The sequence below is a fragment of the Gymnodraco acuticeps genome, unplaced genomic scaffold, assembly GCF_902827175.1.
Source record: "Gymnodraco acuticeps unplaced genomic scaffold, fGymAcu1.1, whole genome shotgun sequence".
Taxonomy (NCBI): domain Eukaryota; kingdom Metazoa; phylum Chordata; class Actinopteri; order Perciformes; family Bathydraconidae; genus Gymnodraco; species Gymnodraco acuticeps.
Window position 1 is genome coordinate 1 of NW_022991513.1, and position 24,192 is coordinate 24,192.

General features: G+C 43.2%; 1 protein-coding gene across 4 annotated transcripts in view; it reads right to left on the reverse strand.

The window, feature by feature from the left end:
* Positions 1-3,628: 3,628 nt before the first annotated feature.
* sbf2 (SET binding factor 2) overlaps positions 3,629-24,192 on the reverse strand; it is a 91,355-nt gene continuing 70,791 nt past the window's right edge. Inside the window, exons 26-42 of one of the 4 annotated variants that reach the window (XM_034196928.1) lie at positions 23,947-24,148; positions 23,123-23,319; positions 22,776-22,916; positions 17,496-17,579; positions 16,327-16,401; positions 14,799-14,977; positions 14,153-14,329; positions 13,657-13,758; positions 11,132-11,317; positions 9,981-10,107; positions 9,008-9,135; positions 8,018-8,242; positions 7,815-7,922; positions 7,433-7,626; positions 6,167-6,254; positions 5,947-6,078; positions 3,629-4,944 (exon numbers count right to left, since the gene is read on the reverse strand). In XM_034196928.1, coding sequence (XP_034052819.1) covers positions 4,846-4,944; positions 5,947-6,078; positions 6,167-6,254; positions 7,433-7,626; positions 7,815-7,922; positions 8,018-8,242; positions 9,008-9,135; positions 9,981-10,107; positions 11,132-11,317; positions 13,657-13,758; positions 14,153-14,329; positions 14,799-14,977; positions 16,327-16,401; positions 17,496-17,579; positions 22,776-22,916; positions 23,123-23,319; positions 23,947-24,148 — 2,444 coding nt within the window. In that variant the 3' untranslated portion in view covers positions 3,629-4,845. The remainder of the gene's footprint in view (positions 4,945-5,946; positions 6,079-6,166; positions 6,255-7,432; positions 7,627-7,814; positions 7,923-8,017; positions 8,243-9,007; positions 9,136-9,980; positions 10,108-11,131; positions 11,318-13,656; positions 13,759-14,152; positions 14,330-14,798; positions 14,978-16,326; positions 16,402-17,495; positions 17,580-22,775; positions 22,917-23,122; positions 23,320-23,946; positions 24,149-24,192) is intronic. The other 3 variants (XM_034196926.1, XM_034196929.1, XM_034196930.1) reach the window with 3 other exon arrangements.

Here is a 24,192-nt window from a genome sequence, read left to right on the forward strand (position 1 = left end):
CCCTTCTGAGAGCAGCTACGGCATCTCTCAAAAGGCTGGATTACAGGCGGGTCTGTGAAGGCACCACCGTCACGCGCATGCGCAGTGCCGGCTGGGGTTTTTAAAAGCACCACCGCCACGCGCATGCGCAGTGCCGGCTGGGGTTGTGAAGGCACCACCGTCATGCGCATGCGCAGTGTCGGTGGGGATTGTCGAAAGGGGGCACCACTGTGTTCAGACACTAGAGGGCCCCATAACACAACAAATAGAGACTCAGAGGGGAAGAGATGTGACATCTCCACTGGCTCTAAGGAGCATGCAGTGGAAGATGCTCACATCATCTGCTTGGGTTTTCAAGACAGTAACACGGGGCTACAGACTCCAATTCGCTGTCACCCCCCCCTCGCTTCTCGGGCATTCTGCATTCGCAGGCCCGAGGAGAGTCAGCCCATATTCTGGAGAAAGAGATTCTCTCTCTCCTAGAAAAGAGGGCTATATCTATTGTACCCGCCGAGCAGAGTCAGGGCGGCTTCTATTCCAAGTACTTCCTCGTTCCCAAACGGGGAGGGAACGGAATTCGGCCAATACTTGATTTGAGGGCTCTGAACAAATATCTAAGAAGATATAAGTTCAGAATGCTCACTCACACATCTCTGCTGCGGCTCGTGCGACAAGACGACTGGTTCACATCAGTCGACCTGAAAGATGCGTATTTTCACATCCCAGTATATTACCCACACAGGAAATATCTGAGATTCGCATTTCAGGGGATCTGTTATGAATACAGAGTAACTCCCCTTCGGTCTGTCTCTCAGTCCAAGGGTGTTTGTACGATGTACGGAAGCCGCGATAGCCCCGTTAAGACAACAGGGTATTCGCCTGGCGACCTACCTGGACGACTGGCTGCTTCTCGCACAGTCGGAGCAGGAGGCTGTTACGCAGACGAATGTCCTCGTAAAGCACCTGCTCAACCTGGGTTTCATAATAAACACAGAGAAGAGCATGTTGTGCCCCGCGCAGACTATACTCTTCCTGGGTTTACACCTGAACTCGGTGCCCTTTTCAGCTCGCTTGTCAGCGGATAGAGTGAAAGCTTTCAGAGCTTGTCTCGCTCTTTTCCAGCTGCGCAAACATGTTCTCTTCAGATCATGCCTGCGATTGCTGGGGCTCATGGCGTCAGCCATCCTGGTCGTACGACTGGGACGCTTACACGCTTAACACATAAAACTAAAGCTTAACACATAAAACTAAACCCTGCGCGCCGTGGCGCGCGGAGAGTGATGGTTACTGTGAAATGCGTAATGGCACTGCGCCACTGGCTGCACCCGACTTTTCTAGTACGAGGTGTGCCTATGGGTGCTGTCCTTTCACGGAAAGTGGTCACCACGGACGCATGTCTGACAGGTTGGGGAGGTATTTATGAAGGTCGCCCGGTGAGGGGTCTCTGGAGCAGAGACCTCCAGCGGGCACACATAAATTACCTGGAGCTTTAGCGGTGTTTCTCACCCTAAAACGCTTTCTGCCTTTCCTCAGGGGACATCACGTCCTCGTGAGGACAGACAATACGACCACAATATCATATATTAACCGCCAAGGGGGTTTGCGTTCTCCTCCAGTTACACACACTGGCGCGCAAACTTATCCTATGGAGCGGTAGGGCGTCTCCTCTCTCTGAGAGCGACGCACGTACCGGGAGTGAGGAACCTCGGGGCAGATCTACCGTCCAGAGGTATACCACTTTATGCAGACTGGACTCTACATCCAAGGATTGTGAGCCAGCTGTGGGTGCGTTACGGCAGAGCCGCGGTGGATCTGTTCGCATCGAAAGACAACGCTCAGTGTCAGCTGTTCTTTTCGATGCGCGATCTAAATGCACCGTTAGGCGTGGATGCACTCGCGCACAATTGTCCCCCGGGCCTTCTGTACGCGTTCCCACCCCTGGCTCTGATACCCCCAACTCTGGCCAGAGTGAGAGAGCAACGCCACACACCTTATCCTGATAGCTCCGCACTGGCCAGCTATGTACTGGCTAGCGGAGATATATCAGCTGCTGTGCGGGCAGCCATGGCAGCTCCCACTACGCAGGGACATACTGTCCCAAGCGGGGGGGGGGGCGATCTTTCACCCACACCCAGAGCGCTTGGCTCTATGGGCCTGGCCCGTGAGTGGTACAATCTAAATACAGTGTGACATGACGCTGACCCTGGCAGCTGCCAAGCGAGCCAGTGGCACTCATGCACTATCTGTACAGTCTTCATGCACTCAGTTCGCCCCAGGGCAAACAGAGTGTGGTTGAAGCCTGACCCTGCCTATATCTTAAGGCGGTCGGTTCGGGTACCACATTTGACATTAAGGCATCCTCCCCGCCACTGTATTCCTCCGGGGAACAGCGGCCGGATTTGCCGTGTCCAGCCCGTGCTTCACGCACGTACAGGGACAGATCAAGGGTGCTTTGTCATAATGACCAATCCCTTGTGTCCTGGGCTAACCCTTATAAGGGCAAGCCTGTTACTAAGCAACGGCTCTCCCACTGGTCTGTGGAAGCAATTGCTTTGGGGCTCATACGAGTCAGAGTTCGCAGGCACCCTCGGGTCCGCGAGCTCTTTCGACTCAGAGTCTGGCTGCATTCTGGACTCTGTCCAGGATGTCTCCCATCAAAGACATTGGTGCAGCGGCGAGCTGGTCCTCGCCGCTCACTTTTGTCTGCCTCCTAACAGGCTGGACGTTCTGCTCCCAGTGTGACTCAAGCAGTGCTGGGCACCTGGTTGAGTCAGAGCTCTACCTGTTAAGTTCTGGTTGGTTTGGTGATTTTCGAGATAAGCTCGTCTGGCAATACGGGAGCTACAATTTCCCATAGTGAGACATCGAACGGAGTGTTATGAATGAGAACTATAGGTTACTTACGTAACCCCAGTTCTCAGAGTAACATGAAGTGAGATGTCTCACCAGACGGCCCTCCTTGCTATGGTGAAGCGAGAAGAGGTGCTTATTTTGAATGGCGCATGCGTTGTGGCGCAAGCTACTTATAGGGGTTGATTTCCCTGACGCTGACGTCAAGATCTCCAGCCAATCAGGATTGGCGTAATGAGATTGATGCTTCTGTTTGCTCCGCGATGAGGCGCATCCCATAGTGAGACATCTCACTTCATGTTACTCTGAGAACTGGGGTTACGTGAGTAACCTATAGTTTTGAAAGTAGACTTTTATTTTACTGCGATTAATTAAATAACTCTAGCAACTTCCGAGAGTCTTCTTTTAGATTTTCCTTTGTTGATTACCGGAGATCAATAAATGCCTGGAAGGAAAAACATAAATAGAATATTTCTAAAAAGAAAAGTGTAAGGTGTGGTGTAAGAAACTGGTTCAGTTGATTTATTGTGAATTGGCCAAAACACACAAAGTAACAAGAGCAGTAGGCCTATGGTTAATTTAGTGCATCAGTAATTATATGACATCATATTTAAATGATCATCACTTTTATTAAGTACTTAATCATAATTCCTTTATTTTAAATAATTTACTAATCTTCTGTACTGCCACTTCAATGAACCTTAAATGCAGGACTTGTACTCCAAACTGATTTGTACTTTTGAACATAAACAAAGCCTTTGATATTCGCTCATCTAAACAAGAACACAAACACCAGGTATTATTTTTCAAGTATGTTTTGTTTATTTCCAAAAAATTAGTATCACCACAAAACCTGGTACAAAGATACAGTAACAAAAAAATCCTTTAACATCTTTGAGTATTTTCATGTGTGATTTATTTTTATTTTTGACTAAAACTTTAGAATTGGTTGCACAAACAGAACGAACAAGACAAGGATCTCTGAAAACCACAATGACCTTAATGATGTATTTAATTACTTATTTAAAAGCCCTTAAAAGACACACAGCCTGCCTGGACAATTTGTACGACAACAAAAAAAAGATTTTCAGAACAATGATTCATCACAAAAAGGGAACAGGCCACTCAGGTATTTGTAACGACACATTAAAAAAGACTTGTTGGTCACATTAGAATTAAGGTTAGAAAAGTATACTTATGTTCAGAACATCATACAGTATATAAAATGAAATGTCACACGTATTTACAGAACAACATGGAACCACAACACGAACACAGTTACACTTTTAATACAAAATAATAATTTACATGACATGAGACACGTGTTATGCAAAAGTCAATAAAACATTCAACAAAATAGAGAAAACGTCACGTATTTAAATAGAAAAATGTCAGGTAACTCTTTTTGAACTCACTGTGCAAATTCTTTTTATCTTATCTGTCTTGAGGAAACGTATTTACATTGTAAAGTAATGCCTTTAGCCTCGCTGTCTGCATCCGTTAGAAAATCTATATTTGATAAGGAGTGCATACTTAAGAGCTAAGTGCAAACAAATTGCTTTTTCATGTTGTGCATTTAAGATTTCTGAGTTTTTGGCGGTTCATACGTCTCTTTAAGCAGCAATAACCTTTTCATGGTAGTAAAATATCCGATAGAAATCACTTTATAGGCTATTCTCTACATTTTTTAAAGTCTAAAATTGAACCCACAGTTTGAATGGCCAGTGATATTGCTTTGATCTATTTACAGCTTAAGTAGGATATCATGTCCTTTGTAGTGCAGACCCCTAAAACACGAGCTTATCTTCACTTCGTCCCTGTTGGCGACGCGGAGGAGGGAGCAGACGAGTGTATTTGACGACCAGCTGAGAAGTGACAGGCAGTTTTCATCCTCCACTACCAGGCACTTAGTTCACCGTGGTCCCGAATTAAAAACATCTAAGAGCTGAGTGGAGCGGTTGTCACGGCTCTGCTCTCCGCCACCTCTTGTGTTCCTGATGTGAACGTCGTCGCTGCTCAGGCGTCAGAGATGCAGTTCTGGATCTTGTCCATCCACAGCTGAGCGCTCGGAGCGTCAGAGGCGCAGAAGTTGTAGACGCGCTTGCTGGTCTTCAGCTGAACAGGTATCAGACAACAAGGGTTAGATGCAGAACAGAAGGGACAGACTTGAATGTGTAACAAAATAAAACAGAGGTTCATCTCTAATGTCACTCGCATTATGTTTTACCTCTCTTCCACAGTTTGTGAAGCGACGGTTACTCTTCTGCTAAAAAGGCTACTTTTCAAGCAAGATGGCGGCAAAGATAACTAAAACAGAAATTCTTTGCATCTCATAATGTGCCTTACTTTAGTCAGGATGCACCGGAACATTTTAAACATCAAATCTAAGGACTGAATGTTATCAAAATGTCATATTATGGTGTGTCCTAAAAAAGTCATAAAAAGTTCAACTATAGTAGAGTGTATGCCTTAGTATAGCTTTTTAAAGGGCATACAAATATATGGCAAAACATAGTCATGTCATAAAAAGTATAGATAGAATAGTAGTCTATAAAAACAAGTCACATAAAGTTATAGTAAAGTATGCCATAAGGATGTAAGTCATAACAATGTCATAGTTGAAAAATGATGTAGTAAAAAAGTGATACTGTAGTATGCCATACGAGATACATTTAGGCACTTTCAATGACCTAAAAAACTTCAATTTCTAAACCCGACATTTACAAACTTTGAAGGACCCGTGTTGTGGGTGGTTTTGTGGATCCGAACATGTATGGAAGTAATCTGCTGAGGCTCAGGTTTAAAAGGACACTAAGCTTTTCCATGTTTGTCACTTTTTAGAACAGCAAAAAAGGTGTCCTGGAACAGACTCTGTAAGCCTTGTTTTTAGCCAATTAGCAAAAAGTCAGTTGTTGATCACTTGCCGGCCAATAGAATGTCCATAAGATGGTGTTCACTGCATACAGTAACTTAAAGCCACAGATATAGGTCACCCCATGTATAATATGTAGCAAACATGTTTTCAAAATACTTGTAAAACACAGAATACATGATCAAAACAGCGCTTAACGATATAGGAAACTAACTCAGTGAATATCTGTGTTAACATGAACTCACGTCAAAGAAAGCCTTTTCACTGATGTGTTTGGGAGCTCCTATAGTGGGAGCAGCGATGATCACAGACTCCACCTCGGCCAGGTCGATGTGGCCTCTGCAGTTCGTGTCCTCCCCGGTGTCGTAGTACCTCATCTGTGGAGAGGGGAGTGTTAGCCTGCAGCCGACACTCAGGTGAGGCTTTATAGTTTCTGAAACATGAATTTGTTGCAGATCGGCTCACCTGGTGCTTCGTAATGTCCAATACAAACCAGCGAGGTTTCCAGCCTTTCAGCAGCGCTCCACGTTTGTACAGGATCCCCTCGTAAGACCTGAAGAGCACATGGGACGCAAAGCACAGGATGTTACATCTCCAGGGCTTGAAATATGGTTGATTTGAATTATTGTGATTAGAAGGTTAGGGATATGCTTGAATTTAAAGATATTCCTTGAGAAAAGCTTGATCTTTAACATAATCTACACAATCACTGATGTTACGTATACCAAATATATATAATATTTGAAATGAAATGATCCTCTTGCATATATGTTTGTTGTCATTAGTGTGCAAGGAGAACTGAAGTAGTTGCTGAGACACTAAAAGTATATATTTTTAAACGATTTAAAGGCTGTCTGTTTCTATGACACCATTAAACATGGAAACAAATGATATAGATAAGTTGAGTTTAGTTATCATAATCAAAACGTACCATTTAATTGATTATTGAACAGCTGTTAACCTTATTTTATAGTTCATTTAGTGCAAAAAGTGTAGATATGATGATGAAGGCTAAGAGAGTCTGGAAGTCTTTGATTAGGAGAGGTTGAATTTTGCTGTTAAAAAACAATACGACCCCTGACAACGACAACGCCTGACGATCGTGTTCTCCACATTTCCCCGAACCTCTCCTGCACTGTACATTACGTTCCTGTTGTGTAAAGAGGCCAGCGGTGGGTAGTTATTACTAATGATAAAATCCTTAAGTCACATCTTCTCTCATTTTAGCTGTGAAATGTTTTATTAACAACCTGTATAAAGCTTCAACACAAAAATGTCGAAGTTATCAGCATCCTTCATATACAGTAGCTGTATGACTGAGAAGTTAACATGATTTAGTATTTTACAGGTATTAAGAATCATTTTGAGGGGTCATTTATGGATATTATGACACTGGTTCAGGTGTTTCACTTCATCTGTGAAAGCTTTTGGCCCATCAAACACTATTTGATACTTTAAGAGCGCTAACATTATTTACAGAGAGAGAGATTTTATCCTTTGTTAGCCAACACGGGAAAATGTCCAGATATTTGAGCCAAGAGCCTGTACTTTAACCTCTCGGTAATTGTTAAATTACACACCACGAGTTTAACAGAGTACAGACAATCCTCACAAACATGACACACACACATAGCACAGCGCTGACTCATCATCTAAATCCGGACAGCAGTTTTAAGGGAATCAAATGTTGGCTTCTTATTTGTTCCAGGACTCAGGAAGTTCACGACCCACCTGTTCTCCTCGCTCTTGGGGGTGAACTGGTTGTAAAGTGTAGCGGCGCGGCGGTTGATCCCATTGGCTGCGGCGGTGCTGCGGTCTTCGCCCAGTCCGCTGTCTGGCAGGTGCAGCATGGAGCGCCGCTGGAACGCCTGCATGCTGGACGTGGGAATGAGGCCGGAGATGGAAACCATGGACTGTTTACGGAGCTGCAAACATACCAGATAACACAGCATGAGTGGGAGAAGAACAGTTCATTCATCTAAGATGTGAAGTATATGACTAGTTGAGCTTATTATTAGTCCATTTATTGAACATGTTAGAAACAAAACACAGAACGTTTCTGGTCCTACCTCCTCTAGCGTACATTGCTCATGTAAATAAAACTAATACGTACATTTCCTTCCTGCGCGAGGTCTTCCTGAATACTGATGCGCACTCTCTCCAGAGTTGTCTGCCATTTCTCAGAGGACTGGTTCAGCTCTCCCTCCAGCCTCCCAACATCCTGCAGCACCAACAACGGCCGAGAGAGACGACAAATGTTGAATACAAGAACGAAAAAGATAAAACTTAAGACCAAAGTTTGGTAGCGATTCTTACAGCGAGGAGTTTGGTGATGGCGTCGGGCTGGGCGCGCGTCACGCTGCTGTAGCACGGCCACACGATCCTCCTCTTGCTGTTGGAGAGCGTGTGCACCTCCTCGGAGCAGTCCGAGCTCCCAGCCATCATCCTCCAGTCGTAACACGGCCCGGTGGAGAGGGTCTCGTCCGTGAAGAAGTCCCATTTGTTCAGGCTGGGGATGCCTATCGAGGGCTTCAGGATCACCTACGGATCAGAAAAGGATGAATGAGAATCTAAAGTATGTTGGGCTGACATAATGAAGAGGACATTCTGTCAGGAAGAACACAGGCATTCCCAAATCACCAGAATTAACTAAATGTGACACCAGAGAATAAACTTGATCTCCTGAGACATTGCTTTCATTCAACTTGGGTAATGTGTTTGAAAAAAAAAAAACACTGATTTAGATTCTTTATTAACCATGAAATATAAATGATTCTTTTGAAACACTTATCTTAAAGGTCTCCTATCATGCAAAATGCACTTTTTGATGACTTTTATACATAAATATATGTCCCCGGTGTGTCTCACAAAGTTTCCAAAAATACAACTCTCTCTTTTTCTCCTTACCCACATCTCTAAAAACGGGGGTACAACGGAGCCGATCCATATTTGCCGATATTACGTAATATCGGAAATGTTTTATATATATATATATTTTTTTAAAGCTACGGACCCGGATTTAGCGTTTCTCTAACAGGGCTGAAATAGAGGGGAATGAAGCATGGCAATGGGTGATCTGTTTGGTATTTGGAGCAAATCACTTCATAGACATGTTTTTATATATCTGAGACCTAAAAATAGTATAATAGGAGACCTTTAAGAATGCTCCTCTGTCTTAAATCAAGTAGATGGAATAAGTGCACAAGTCAAATATCAATGTACCACTACATAGGTATTAACTGTCATTGTGAGACACAGAGGGAGCTCTATTAAAGGACAGAGGGGGGGGGGGGGCAGAAGACTCACGTCGCTCTCTGACGGGCTGTACAGGTAGTTGAAGAAGATGGGACTCCTCCGGTGCATCCTGTTGACGCACTCCCAGATACAGACGCCTCTCCGGGCCTGTTTGTCGCCTTTATCGTCGAACAACGTGCCTGAAACACAGAGGAGAAGCTGCTGAGCACAGGGGCCATTTCATCTCAGATAGTTTTGGCTGATGCAACACTCAGGTCATAAAAGTGGTAATTCAACAGATGTGTTATATTACAGGATATGAGGGGACATTTTGGCGGGCTACGATCATCATGAGAGATTTACACACATGTCATCTTCAAGCACACATTTAACCCCAACATCTCACCTCATAAACTAGTTATATTAAATATTATCGAGGATATTTGGCGAGTATAAGGCTGTCAAAATATCTTAATTTTTTACAACACAATTATTATGGGCTATATATTTATGGATAATATTATTATCACGATCAAATATATGGATCTGTTTTCATTTGAATATTCGTGCATTTGGTTTAATTTTCTGGGACCAATTAATTACAGTATTTTTGTGGTTGGTGTTTGGGGAGGGAGGCAAAGAACCGGAAATGATTTAAGAGGTTATTAAGTGTTTATTAATAACATGATAGGGATATTGAGTGTAGATAAGAGTCATTGCAACTGCCTTGGTGAGTATTTTCATATAATATTTTAGCAAAAGTTGGTTTTTGACAATTGTATTCAACCCACTATTCTGGATATTGTGCATCCACAATGAAAGGAATGAATGTTTAGTATTTAGTTTGGGGATCTATTGTAGATATTTATTTTGTTTATAACAAGGACATTTCATTGTATTAATTTGAAGGGAATCATCATTATTAGAATGTACCAGGTTATACGACAGTAACATTTGCAATTGTTATGCAAAATGTCCTTAGACCATAAGAAGATAATAAAATAAAAAACACATTCCCCTGGTTTTAATCGTAAAGGACACTGACCATGTTCCAGCCGCTCATAGTCTGAGTCCAACAGGAAGTTCTTGAAGCGGTTAGAGATGTGATGATAGGCCAGGAACTTCAGATAATACTGATTAAACTCAAACTCCAGAGGATGTTGCTCCAAAATCTGCAAAGACATGAAAATAAGAACAGAGATTAGACATAGGAGACAGAGAGGGAAGGTCAGTGTGTGACAGCTGTATGATGTCCTCATTTCGCAGCTTCACATCCCTGCGTTGCACAAGTGACCAATTAGAAACAGGAAAGAAGGTCTCCTGTCCTCGGGGGGGGCAAAGGTCAGTGATATCATCACCGCCAGACACAGTCCAGACAGAGGGACTGCAGCTCCATTGTTCCCATGCAGCGCTGCGAGGCGGCCAATGAGAGAGAGATGCTGAATATTTGAAGCCACCTGGGTCTGCTGGCAAAAACAACAGCTGTTTTGGAGATGAGGCACTTCTATTTTCAGCCCTCGTCCGAATCCCCTCTCCTCCTTGTTTACAGCTCTCTAGACCCCCGGCCCCCCGCCAAACTGCCCTAACTGCCAGGCCTACGGTTTCAAAAGACAAATGCAGAAACTATGTGTTGATGTAAGTGTATGGGAGTGGGACCCCAGGAGACACACAAAAAAAACACCAGTTAGCATTTCAGAGCGGACACAGCCCTCTCAGCTGCATGAGCTTCATTCTTAACCCCCACCCCTGAAATCCTGAAACCTATCCAAACCTTCCTAGAGACTCTCAATCCCCAAAACTGCACCCCTAAACACGCACTGAAATGTGAGGGGATGCTGAAACACGCGAGTGCAGACAGCTCTGCGCTGAACACTGGGTTCACAGACCATCTGGGCTGCAGCCCCCATCTGGGCTGCAGCACCCCCCCTGGACGGCCCCCCCTGGTGCAACGCAGTGTTGAAATTACACTTCCAGTGTTGGGAATGCAAAGTGCAAAACTAAACCAAATGTATAGATAATGACAGCTGAATTTCTCGCCTTCCACGACCTCTGGCCTGTACGCTTTTCAGGAATGTGATGAGCTCATGGAGACGGTATGAATGGTGTTAAGTCATGAGGGGGTAAAAGTGGAGAGAGGTCTCAAACAGGGTTCAGGAGATGCTTGAGAGAACCTGTTGAAATGACTGTGAACCTCACCTGGTGCACACAGTCCAGGAACTGCAGGAAGACGGGTGTGAAGCCCCCGCCCTGGCTGCTGGGACTCAGGTTGCTCCGCTGGCTGAACTTGTGGCCGAAAGACAGCCACTCTTTCTCCAGCAGCACCTGGAAACCCTCCAGTGTCCGGTAGAAAGGGTCGCTCAGCAGCTGCACCAAAGAGACCACCTGCAGAGAGGAAGAGAGAAAGGTGAGAGTCAGAAGATACGGGTCAAATATGTTTCCCCTAGAGTCGACTGTGTTGTGTTTGGTCCTTTATAGCCTTCTGTAAAAAAATGGTGACAAATCAACATTGAATAGAGAGAACAAACGACAGGGGGCGACTGTGGCTGCGAGGGAGTGCGGTCGTCTTTCAACCAGAAGGTTGTGGGTTCGATCCCAGCCCGTGCAGCCAACATGTCGATGTATCCTTGGGCAAGATACTAAACCCTGAGTTGCTCTCTGAGTTGCATGGCCAACGGTGTGTGAATGTTAGGTCCTCGAGCAAGTGGTACTGCTCTGTATGAATGACATGTAGTATGTAAAGTGCTTTGAGGGGTCATAAAGACTGGATAAAGCGCTATATAAGTACAGTCCATCTTCCATTTAACAAACTAATCTGGCTGATGACATCTTCTGACAACAACACTTCAAACTGATCATCTGCTATCAATTACATTATATAACAGCGCAGCAGACTGGAGCTCGCTCCACAGAACATCAGTTGAGCACCACTTGTCTGCACATGCAGAATGCTTGGCCTGCTATCCTGCCCGCGTCTCCTGCAACACATCTAATGAGCCCTGACGTGAGGAATGAGCGGGGAGAACAGTTAATGGCTTCCCCGTGAGCTTTCAAAGGACATCCAGGACTGAGTGGTAAAGAAAGCCCCCCGCAAACCCCAGCTATATAATGAAATAAACCCCTCAGAATATTTGTGAGACTACAGTGGATTTAAGAAAGAAACAAGGCACGAAAGAGGAGAGAGGATATGAGAGAGACAGACGGAAAAACAGAAAGTAAAGACAGTTCTGCTTCCTGTCTGCTGGGTGTCTCTGCACGGTGTACGCAGGAGGCAGGAGACACAGAACATGTGGAGCCCATTTGGCTGTGCGGCTGATCGGACCTGGCGTGATGGAGCCGGTGGCCCGTGGAGAGAGATGCTCCGGGCGGAACACGTGCCTGGCATTAGGGGTCCACAAAGTGTGCTTTTAAACAGCAGCCCAGGGCTTTCTAAACCCGTAAACACATTGTGAAGGACACGCGCTTGCAACACAAACATGTGGACTTCAACAGGTCAACATGGAAAATATGAGCTCAGAACACAAATATGTTATGAAATGCTGAACGCAGCAGCAAATTGATACCGACAATTGATCAGGACTAAAACAGACTTTTTTGTTTATGTGCTTTAAACCAAAACTCAACTTTCTAAATAAGCTCATATCAGTGATGCATCAAGACCTGTTCATTATCTTTCTCTGCATGATTGGATCATCAGTAAAAGAGCTGAAGATGAGCAGGAGAACAAAAGAAAGGATGTATTGAAACATTGCCCGTTAGAGTGCAGTCTAACTCTCTGGAGAATCCATACAAATCTAATGTAAAACTTCTTTTTTTCGAGCTCAGTATATTACATTTATGGATAATGATAATGAAGGACGACGAGGCAACGGTCTCAACAGTTGACTTACACCCAGCTGTTTATAATAACTCTTTATCTGCGATACTCTCTTGTTGAACGGTTGTACTGCTGCACCTGGATAGTTTTATGACTTTTAGTAATGAAACCTCGTTAAAAAAGTACTCATAATGTAATAAGTGTTTTATGAACAGTCAGCTATTTACTATCTAAAATACATCTTTAACAAATTACAGCTTACACATGCAAGTTATGCATTCGATAAAATGCTGCAACATTTTAAAGTTTTAAGCCTAATGTGTGAGAATATGTGAATCAGTGTGGGTTCTACCAACTATCTTCTTGCAAACATATACAAGATGATGGGATATAATTACATGCATATTATATAAATATATATATATATATATATATATTGTGGCATTTAATGAGTGCTTCCAGATCAGGATGCCAGTTGTGTGTTTTTTAATGATTTAACGTGTTTCTTTTGATCCATGTGTTCCCTGTGGTGTTTTTTTATAAACTGCTATGATTATAAAGAGGGGAGTGAAATGTAATAAGGACCCCCATCTGGACAGGGAAGTTGTGGTTACATACTGTACACTCAACAACCCCCTTCTTCTGATTCATGCATGTATGTGCTGTGGAGGCATTTCATTGTGAGTGAATGATTCCTCTCATCAGCATTTACACCACCAACTTTTTTTTATCATGCAACATTTCCCTTCCTGCACTAAGTGCCTTGAGTATTTTAAAATATTAACTCTTTCTTCTTATCCCTCAGGTATTTTATATACAAACTGAACATACGTCTATTGTTCCTCTTGACTAGATATTGTTTTAATTGTTTTTGATTCCCAAATGTTATTTTTGTGATTTTCCTCACTTGTGTAGTGATGTCCCAGCCGTCCTCCAGGCTGAGCAGAACAGATGAGCCGCTGTCCAGAAGCTCCACCAGAATCAGAGCCAGCTGCAGGATCTTGTGAAGCTGTGGGAGATCAACATATGTGCATGTGAACACGTATACACACACACACACTCAATTAATCCTCGCTGTGCATATGTGACCATGTTTGGTCGACTGGTAAATTGCTTCTTCAGTGCTGCTTGCTGAGTGGGTTTTAATATGATATGGTCAATGTGCGTCAAAGGCTGCTGGGGGTCAATGAGATATCCAGCGTGATAACAACTGTAGTGAATCTGCTTCCCTTGGGAAAATGGCTTGTATTCATTGTGTGAATCTGATATACAGGAGGAGCAGAAAGAGCACTGCTGGGTCGTTTTCACAAAGTCTTTTGAGTCTGTCTCGGGGTCACTGTATTATTGTAAGTGTGAATCATTATAGAACACAACCACTGTGTTATGTGTGTGTGTTTGTTCACCTGCAAGATCCATTCAGAGTCCTCCAAGGTTTTGAGGAAGGAGTCCTCTGAGTCGGACGAGGTGGCGCTGGGAGCGCAGGCTCGCAGAAGCTTTTTAAAAGAGGCTTTCACCTGCCGCGTGTCGGCAAAGTCCACCGGCACCAGCTCACAGTTCAGAGAGGAGTCCACTCTGAGGCCCTGTGCGAACACAGAGAGAAATACAACATGTGAAACTAAGGTAATCCAGTCAGCATCAACACTGCTTTCTATGAAAAAACAAACATCAACAGTTCTAATTAAAGAAAACTAAACTGAGAAAACACAGAGTTACCACAAAAATACTGTAGTGCAAAACACATTCCTGAATGAATACAATGTTTCTCAAAATGTGATGATATGTTGAAGTGTTGGTTTAATTATCAGACCTTACTGAAAGGTGTTCTTTCCCCAACTCATTTAGACAAGTGAACGAGGAACACATTTACAATAATCCTTCTTTTATAAAGATTATAACGTTCAGTTTTTGGTGACATGGCCTGAAATGCGTGGGTCAGAATCATACAGACACATTGATATAATGCATTCCAGTGCAACCCATAACTATAACTGCAAGGTTAGTGGTTGTTTTCGCCTCGCCTCCTGAGAGCAGCTTTTCTTTCATCCTCACCCGTAAATGGGACTTTTCTCCGAAGACGTAGAGGGCCGCTTGCTGCTTCAGGAGCTGCGCCTGCAGACTGCTGCTCCCTGCAGGGGGCGCCAGATCCTTCCCTGCCAGTCTGGCGCCAACGTCTGCGGTCAGCGGGTGATGGCCGAGTCTGCTGCTGGAGCGCAGGCTGGCCCACACGCCTGCAAACACACACACACAAACAGTCACACACACAGCTGTCACAAGCTGTCAAACAAACTGACACTGAATGATGAACACATGACATGCGGACTACGTTTTACATGCACAGCAGTACAAGTGTATGTAGACCTTCATTCTTTCAGTCCACTAACAAAGCCTCTGTGAATCGTGGTGTTGAGATATTAGAAGCAGAAGTTGTTGGAATTTTTTAGCAGGACAAGTCTAGAGGCACATTTCCCTGAAAACCAGCATGCAATATCTTCCAGACATCATGAATAACTGTCGGGAAGGACATGATTTTTCACAGTAATCACTTTCAGCCCTTTTCTGTTGCACTTCTGCAATCAGGGCAGTTATAATGTGGCCTTTAACCCACAGACAAAAATCTTACAATCATTGGGGGTAAAAACTCCAATTTATCCTTAAAGGTGGGGTAGGTCATTTTGGAGAAACCAGCTTGAGTGCGTTAGAATTTGAAAATACACAACCGGAAAAAATCTGCCACTTCCTCACAGAGCCCCTCCTCCAACACACACGAACGCGCACATGACCAATGAGGGCACGAGATCAGTTTGTGCACAGATGGAAGGCTGACAGGCAGGTAGGCCATCCAGTTATTTTAGCCGGGCCGGCTATAATGATTGGTCGTGCTTTTTACAGTACTACGGCTTCCACAGATGACATTTTTTAATGGATTTTTTGTCAAAGCACTTAAGACATCGCTATGCTATCGGGATGTTAAGAGCATTCCATGGAATATAACAAAAAGTGTATCAAGCCGGTTTCTCAAACTTACCTACCCCACCTTTAAGTCTAATGTTGGTAACACTTTTTAACAGATCGATAACTGTTGTTAGCTTTTAGGCCGGATAAAAGGCATTAAAAAACACAAAATATCAGAGCATTCATATCATTTTGTAATATAAACTATATCCTTTTTGCTTTGAATCCCATTTACAGAATACTTAAGTCTGTCTTTATAAATCTACGTGATCAGAGGGGTCTCATTTCATGTGATTCATGGCTTGTCTGCCATGAAAAACAGTTTCCTTTCCTCCTCATCCTGGACCCGGCTCATAACTGACCACAGTTGGCTGAGCCAACACATTAACAATGGATAGGCCAAATTAAAGCCGGCACTCTGGTTTGCGCAAAACCACAGCTCCCAGAGGAGTGCCCACAAAGTCCGCCATGATTAGTACAATGTCTCGCAAGGTCTTTGTGAGGGGTTGTGAAGTGACCTGGTTAGTGAGGAGGTTAGAGCGAGGAATAAGCATGAGGTTTGGATGCATTAGAAAGAAAGGGGCGATTTAAGAGGACTGCTGGGGAGGAGACAGTTTGACTATACCTTGCTGCTGCATTCTCTCCTTACTGGCAGGTTTTTGGTTTGACTGTGTGAATAGTTTATCTCTGTACTCAAGCACTGGGTGGTTGTTTGTACAGGAGGTAGAGATGGAGGATGAAGGCAGGGAGAGGCGCATGGAAAAAATAAATCATGTCAACATCATACGGACATCACCACTGTTAATGTTAACCGTCTCAGACCACAGAAACATGCAAATGAAGAGTTTCAGTTGAAGGTCAAAGACTGGACCGGTCCACGTGAGTTTAATGTTTGATGATCAAGAGAATGATTGTGATTTCATGCATGAATATGATTGTCCATAGTTATGATTGAGAGAGATAAAACAGAGCGTGTTGTTCCTCTGTATCACGAACAGACGTCATACGAAAACTGTGACGTCTGAATCTACAACAGGTGTATCGGACACTCAGTTCGCATGTCATTTGTTCTCTCCTCAGGGGAAGACATTATCGCAGAGGATGACTTTGTATTAATAATCTGCATCTTCTATTGAATTTGTTAATAGATGCATTATTAATATGATTAGAACAATATTGAATGATTGTAGGAGTGTCATCACTGCATAAAGTAAATGTTTTGGAATAAAGATCTTCAAAATATCACATATTTTCTTACTTCATCTCAGATAATCACGTCTTCATTTGCGCAACTTTCTTGGGAAATCTAGCTCATAGCCAAAGAATAAATAAAAGAATCCTGTCTTTTAAATCCAGAAACTGTACAGTGTTGCAGCTGTGGGGATGAAACATATTTTAAATAATAACAAGCGCTGTGTCATACTTTTTTAGTGTTGAGTCGGTTTAAACAACCCATTCCCCTTTGACATTCATCTGACTAACACTTCCTCCAAAGAGTTTAAATTCCAGTTAATAGTCATGGTGGTGTCATTAACTAAGGAGGATGAAAGGTTAATGTTGCTCAGTTCCTATTATCAGAAATAAATCCTAGAATATTTCAAATGTTTTCAATATTTAACACAGTTTAAACTGTACTTTAGAGACTTCATTGTTTCTTATAACAAGTGAAAACCGGCAAAAAATATATGAGATATATGATGTTAAAACACTTTGTTCTTAAAGATGCTACATTCTGATGTTTTATTACTGATCTGATAGAAGGAGGACAGAGGAGGACGTGTTGGAGACACTCACCTCCTCTGGTGAAGCTGTTTGAGAATGGGAGGTCTAAATGGACAGGAGCCATCTTTGGCATCCGGGATGACCTCCTGTCACTGCCTGAAGACAAGACAATGCCACACAAAATAGGAAAGTAAATATATATAAACAAACTTACATTTATACATAACCTGTCTATCGGTACAAAAAGTTTCAGATTAGGGGAGGGGTTCAGGATGGTATCAAAACAAAATGACAAATGTTTACTCCTATCAACTACAGGGGAATAGTTTCGGCGAACACTAAAAAGGTACCATGGGGTCAGATTAGAATTTTCCAAAGGGGGGTTCGTTTAGCATGAAACACTTGAAATAACTAAAGGACAAGTTAAACAAGAAAGTAGAAAGAAAGGGAGGTGATTGAAAACTATTGCTGCTAAAAGGTTAGCAATGATTGAGAGTCAGACCTAAACATTTCAGATGTGTGTATCTCACACTGCACTGTAACTTAAATTCACGTGTCTTTGCTTTTAAATTTGTGTTTTTAAATGTCATTTCATAATACGTTTCTTAATGCTCTTAATGTATTTCATTTTTGTAAAACACTTTGAATTGCCTTGTGTTGAAATGTGCTATATAAATAAACTTGCCTCGCGTTACAGGCGAAAACAAATCTGATACCAAATAATCATTATGCCTTTGGACTCAGTTTGAACTCAGTGACACTGCAGAATTGAGATGAATACAATTTCCTATTAAAACCCCTGATCTGAGTGCCTTAAACACAAGTTACATGATGATTAAATGAGTGAAAAGCATGCGTTTGCATTTAAGTGAGCATCCCGGACCAGCTTCAGTGCAGCACACTGTAGTGTACTGTGTACTGTAGTGTGTGTTGTCTTGTGTGTTCAGGATACAGGCAGGAGGAGGTAAAGTCAGAGGAGATGGATGTGCTGGTCAGTGACTCCGGGTTGCCCTGTGATTCCTACATAACCTTTTATTGTACACATTTCCTTCCAAATGTTACCAAATATCTGATACAGTATTTCTCCCACACAGTCTCTTATTCTCTCGGTCAAAAATACACACACACAAAGATAAGAAGGTGAAAAATAGCTTTGGAGCAGCGAAAACACAAAAGGGAAGAGTGGGATCGCCTTTTGGCAGAAAACAGAGCTGGAGTGAACAAAAATAAAGAGTGCAACTCTGCAGTTTTTGTCTTTATCAGAAGACATGAACTCTCCGTGGCCTCTTGTTCCTCGCAAACAACCTACGTTTTTTCCCACGCCAGAGCCGAGGCCATTGCATCGCAAATTCAGGTTATGTCTGAGCGCAGGCAGCCAGATGACGGAGCTTTGATCCCAGCGTTCAGGCTCACAGGCACTGCTGACTGACTCCCTGCAGACTCCACCAATCCAATGCTGTGTTGCAAATGCATTACTTGTTTTTGATAAATCTAATGACTGCATTTTGTGATGGGAGTTCAATATATCTCTGTCCCACATAATGTGAACAAGGCATATCCACTTTACCAAGTTAGCAACAAATATTATTTCTGATGTGAGCTAATGGAAGTAACCACTTATGTGTGCCTTGTTATTGAATCAAAGCGAGCATTGGAGACTGAATGACTATGGTAACTTCCCAAATGAACGCAGCATTAGGTCATCCAGTCCTGTTGAATATGTGCAGCCTGAGAGTCTGAGCTCAGGGCAGCAAGGTCTCATGCCCTCTCTCACGCCCAAAATGCAGTCAATGTTAACATAGAGAGCTGCATTTGATTTAGGTGTCAATCCCGCTCAATGGGAAAGCTTATCAGGGCCGTGGGAAGAGCGCCATTAATGTTTTTGCTTTAACCTGGGCTTTCCTGTTTTAGGTCCAACTGACGTGAGATCTAAACACTCAAAAGTCATAACAATACAACACATGAATGTGTTTTACATATCAACATTTGTTTCACATCTTAAATCTAGTTTTTATTTTACTTTTGAAAACTCTTATGAGATATTCCAAATGGCCCTACATATATGTTGTTGTTTAATGAAGTCATTTACTAAAATAGTGTTAGTGCCAAAACAGATTTGTCATTATTGTGGCAAAATGAAATTGATGGCGCAGTTAAATTGCTGCGGGACCGCCCTTTTCATACAGGAGCATATCTTTCACCAATCTTGTTTTTTCAAAGGCTCACAAATGAGGATTCAATCACAATATTCTTTGGATAGATTTTTTTTTTGAATTCCTTAAATTATTACAGCTATCTTTTTGACAACATTGGAGTTTTTGGAATTGCTTGGATCTATGCAGCCACTACCTGAATCCAGAGTCAGGCCGGGAATTATACACCCAGCCAGGTCACTACCAGTTTTCTTTTGTGCCATTTTCCTGGATTTATTTGTCAATATTTACAGCGTTGCTGCCCATAGTGATAGCCCTAAACTTTAAATCTACTGCCCCAGAATAAACATATGGACATGGGTTACTATTTACATTTTTTTTTGCAAATCTATTTAGGAACCTATCCATGTGAACATATTTTAAGTGGAGGTGGACCTCAATTCCTAGGGGGGTCCGGGGGCATGCCCCCCCCCCCCGTAAGATTTTTTTTCTTTTTAAATGTTGGACTTAAATGCATCAATCTGGTGCACTTTGAGGGGGAAATAAAGAGACTACACCAGCGCCTGACTACACCCATATGAAACAGAACAGTATATATTTAAATAATCATAAAATCATAAGAACATGGCCATAACCAATAACATACCATATCCAATATGAAAAAAACATTGAAACTTGTTTATTTATTTGTTTTTGGTTCATTTATAGTTGTGAGTGTGTCTGGCCTCCTGAACCAGCCTCACCCGTCTCCCTCCTGCTCCTCTTTGAGGCAGCAGCAAAGACTAGTTTTAGCTCTCAACAAGTTTTTAAAGTTTATCTTACCTTCTTTCACCTAGTTATTTTTAAAAAATTATTATTCATGCATATTTTACTAATCACTCCCCTTCAAATGGAAATATGTGGTGACCAAACCGTTTGAGACCCACTGAGATAACTCAGACTAAGTTAACTATCTAAACACTCAAGAGTCCTTTACCTCACCTGAGCTGTAGTTATCAGTCTCTCAGTCTGACAGGAGAGGACTCTCCTCCACCTTGTTGACAGTCAGCTCATTATATCCATTAGCGCCGCTAGCTAGCACCAGATGCTAACAACAACAAAACACGTAACCGGTGCGCGCGCTTTCTCTCTCTCTCGCACGCTCTCGCACGCTCGCGCCCGCCACACATACACACCCTCCCGAGCTTGAATGAGAGACCAATCGAGGGCTTTAGTGTATGATCTGTATGAAAGTGGCCATGTCGGCAGGCTACATCATGTAGACAGCCAGTCACCCTCTGTGAGGCAGAGTCAGACCCACATTTGCGCAGCGTTGCGTTCACAATACATACATAACAAAAAAAAATCCTCAGGCCAGCAGGCCACTAGGCCACTTAGCAGGCCAGGCCATCGGGAAACCTCCCGGTCCTCCCAATGGCCAGTCCGGGCCTGCCTGAATCTAATATTATAGTGTAAATTGTATAATAATCATACTAATATAAATGTAGCCAGACTTCATCTCTAACTGTGCAGGAATGTACAACTTTGTAAATGACCTAGATATAAATGGGTTTACAATCTAGAGCAGGGGTCACCAACCTTTTTTAGGATGAGGGCTACTTTCAAAAAATAAAACAAGTCGGGGGCTACTTTTACTCCTCTTTTTTTGTTTTTTGCAGTGTATATATTTATCACATTTTAACATTATTATATGCTTACCTTTAACCTTTGTGTGCTGTTTGGGTCTGTGGGACCCGTTTTCAGTGTTTACTAAAAAAAATGTATGCAATTTAATTATTTTAACCTGCTTTATTTGGGGGTGGGCGTCACATCCTCTAGGGGGGCCTCACATCCTCACAGAGGCTGTGTGCTCCTCCGTGGCGATGACGGCTTGCGTTAAAAAAAAAAATAATAAACATATTCGTAAAGTGGGGGGATACAAACGGGATTTCGAAAAGTGCGGGGGACATGCCCCCCCCCTGTCCTCAGTGGAGATTACGCCATGCGTGTATGTGCGTCAAGTGGAATAAATATATATGCAAGTTACAACACACAGAGTAAAACTCTGCCCCTCATGTGTTGTATAGGCTGGCATGATAGGCTGTTCAATGGGGCTGATGTGTTGTGTAGATTCTGCCAGAAGGAAAATCAACGGGGAGGTGCCACATTGCTTTTCTTCCCGACTGCAACGCTGGTTCCGCAAATCAAGCAAGAACGTGATTGGTCGATATTCATTGTCGGGGTGGGGGGAGGAGGGGTGTTAGATAGATATAGACTCCGCTCCTCCGCTCCCTTCACTGGCTTCCGGTAACTGCTAGAATCCACTTCAAGACACTGGTACTTGCTTACCATGCTGCGAATGGATCTGGCACTTCGTACATCCAGGACATGGTTAAACTGTACACCCCAGCGCGTGCACTACGCTCTGCATCAGCCAAACGACTCGCTGCACCCTCGCTGCGAGGGGGACCCAAGTTCCCATCGGCGAAAACACGTGGGTTTGCTGTCCTGGCTCCAGGATGGTGGAATGAGCTCCCCATTGACATCAGGACGGCAGATAGCTTGCACATCTTCCGGCGCAAACTGAAAACTCATCTCTTTCGACTCCACTTCGAGCGATAGAACTATTAACGAAGCACTTTTATACTAATAAAGGACTGGCTTATCTAAAGCCAGTTGAGTAGCACTTGAAATGTTTGGCTCTATGAAACCTGATGTACTTATATGATTCTGTTTTCTTCAAGGTTGTGTCTTCCTGGTCGAATGTACTTATTGTAAGTCGCTTTGGATAAAAGCGTCAGCTAAATGCAATGTAATGTAATGTAATATAGAGTTGTACTAAGTAGATAGAGTTCGCTATGATTTAGGGTTCGTTTATGCATAGGGAAGATTCTTTTAATTACATTTCCTTTTTTGTTTTGTGTATTTTATACATTTTGAATTTGCTTGGCGAACTATTTTTAGAACATGCCCCGCGGGCGACTCACGTTGCCCCTGCGGGCGACTCACGTTGCCCCTGCGGGCGACTCACGTTGCCCCTGCGGGCGACTCACGTTGCCCCTGCGGGCGACTGAGTGCCCGCGGGCACCGTGTTGGCTACCCCTGATCTAGAGATATCTAAATAATTAAAAAAAAGAGACAGATTTTTTCAAACAGCACATATAACTGTGGTATTCACACAGTAAATAAAACTACGATATGAACATCAGGATCAGCGTACCTGGTGAGAGGCCTATGAGGGAGCGGTTGGACAGGGTGTTGTTTCCGTTCATTTTGAAGTGAATAGGGATGGAGGCGAGGATGGCTTGCAGGTACTTCTCTTGTTCGAGACTACTGGAAGAATCTGAAGACGAGGCAGGAGCTAAAAGCACAACACAACACTTGATTAGAACAGGAAATGTTTTATAGGCTTTGTCTACAGGCTTAATAACTGATGTAAACAGTTGAGATTATATTGCAAGCTAGTTAATTTTAGTTTGCTGTTATTCCTGGAGATCTGTTAGCCTAAGAAGCAAGTAAAAAATGGAGAAAAATTAAACAAGACCTCCTAAACTCGTGAAAGCCCACCTGTTGAGGAGGGGTTCTGCGACTTGAACAGTCCCACGACACTCTTGCCGTGAAAGCCTCCCGAGCGGAGCAGCAGGGCTTTAGTGCGAGGATGTTTCCAACACACCACGGGCAGACGGTTGTGTCTGTAGCAGCGCGCCACTTTGTGTAAACTGCTGTCCTGCACGGCCTGAGGAACCACCAACAGCCCCGGGTAACTGACGGAGAGAGAGAGAAACACACATATTAGGAAAAACATGGTCTTCCAGGAATAAAACACTGCAAAGCCATTTGTTTATACACAGAGACGCAGATGAATAGGGGGCTTCTTGCTGAATTTATATTAAACGTCTGAGTGGGATTATGACTGTATTAGTTACAGTGCGTTTGTTTTTGTACACCAGGAGGAATTCGAACCGAGCTGTCTCAATTCATCTGTCTAACATCTGTCTGCCAGGTAAAGGAGTGAATCTCTACCTACTGGCTTTTATGAAATATTGAGGCTTACAAAGCTTCCTCTTTGCATCTTGGAAATTATTTATCTAATATATCATATTCAATTTACTTGTATATAGATTCTTCTTGCACTATTTCTATTTCATTTGTATTTACTTGCACATCTCAAAACAATCTCTGGCACTATTTTATCTGTTTTATTTGTTCTATGTCCTGTATATATTCATGTGGCACTGTTGGAGGAGCCTGCGACTTAAGTTTTTCATTGCCATATCTACACTGTAGCCAATGTGCAAATCACAATAAAGCCTTGAATCTTTAAAACCTGGAAACTAATGTGGTCAGTGCTGACGTTAGAGGAATGTAACTTTAAAAAGTATCCAGTGTACCTGCGGCAGAGGGAGTACAGTCTGTTTACGGCCGTGATCCTGAACTGCTCGCCCGACTTGAACCGAGACGAGCTGGCGGTGATGGTGCCCAGGCCCATACGCTGGTAGTCACGGAAACAGGACTGCTCCACCAGCTGCTCCATGGTGGATTTCTCCGAGGCTCTCAGGGTGCTGCTGGGCGGCGGCTCACCGTCGTCTGATACTGAAACACACATACACATTCATAGGGGTTTACATTTATTTTCC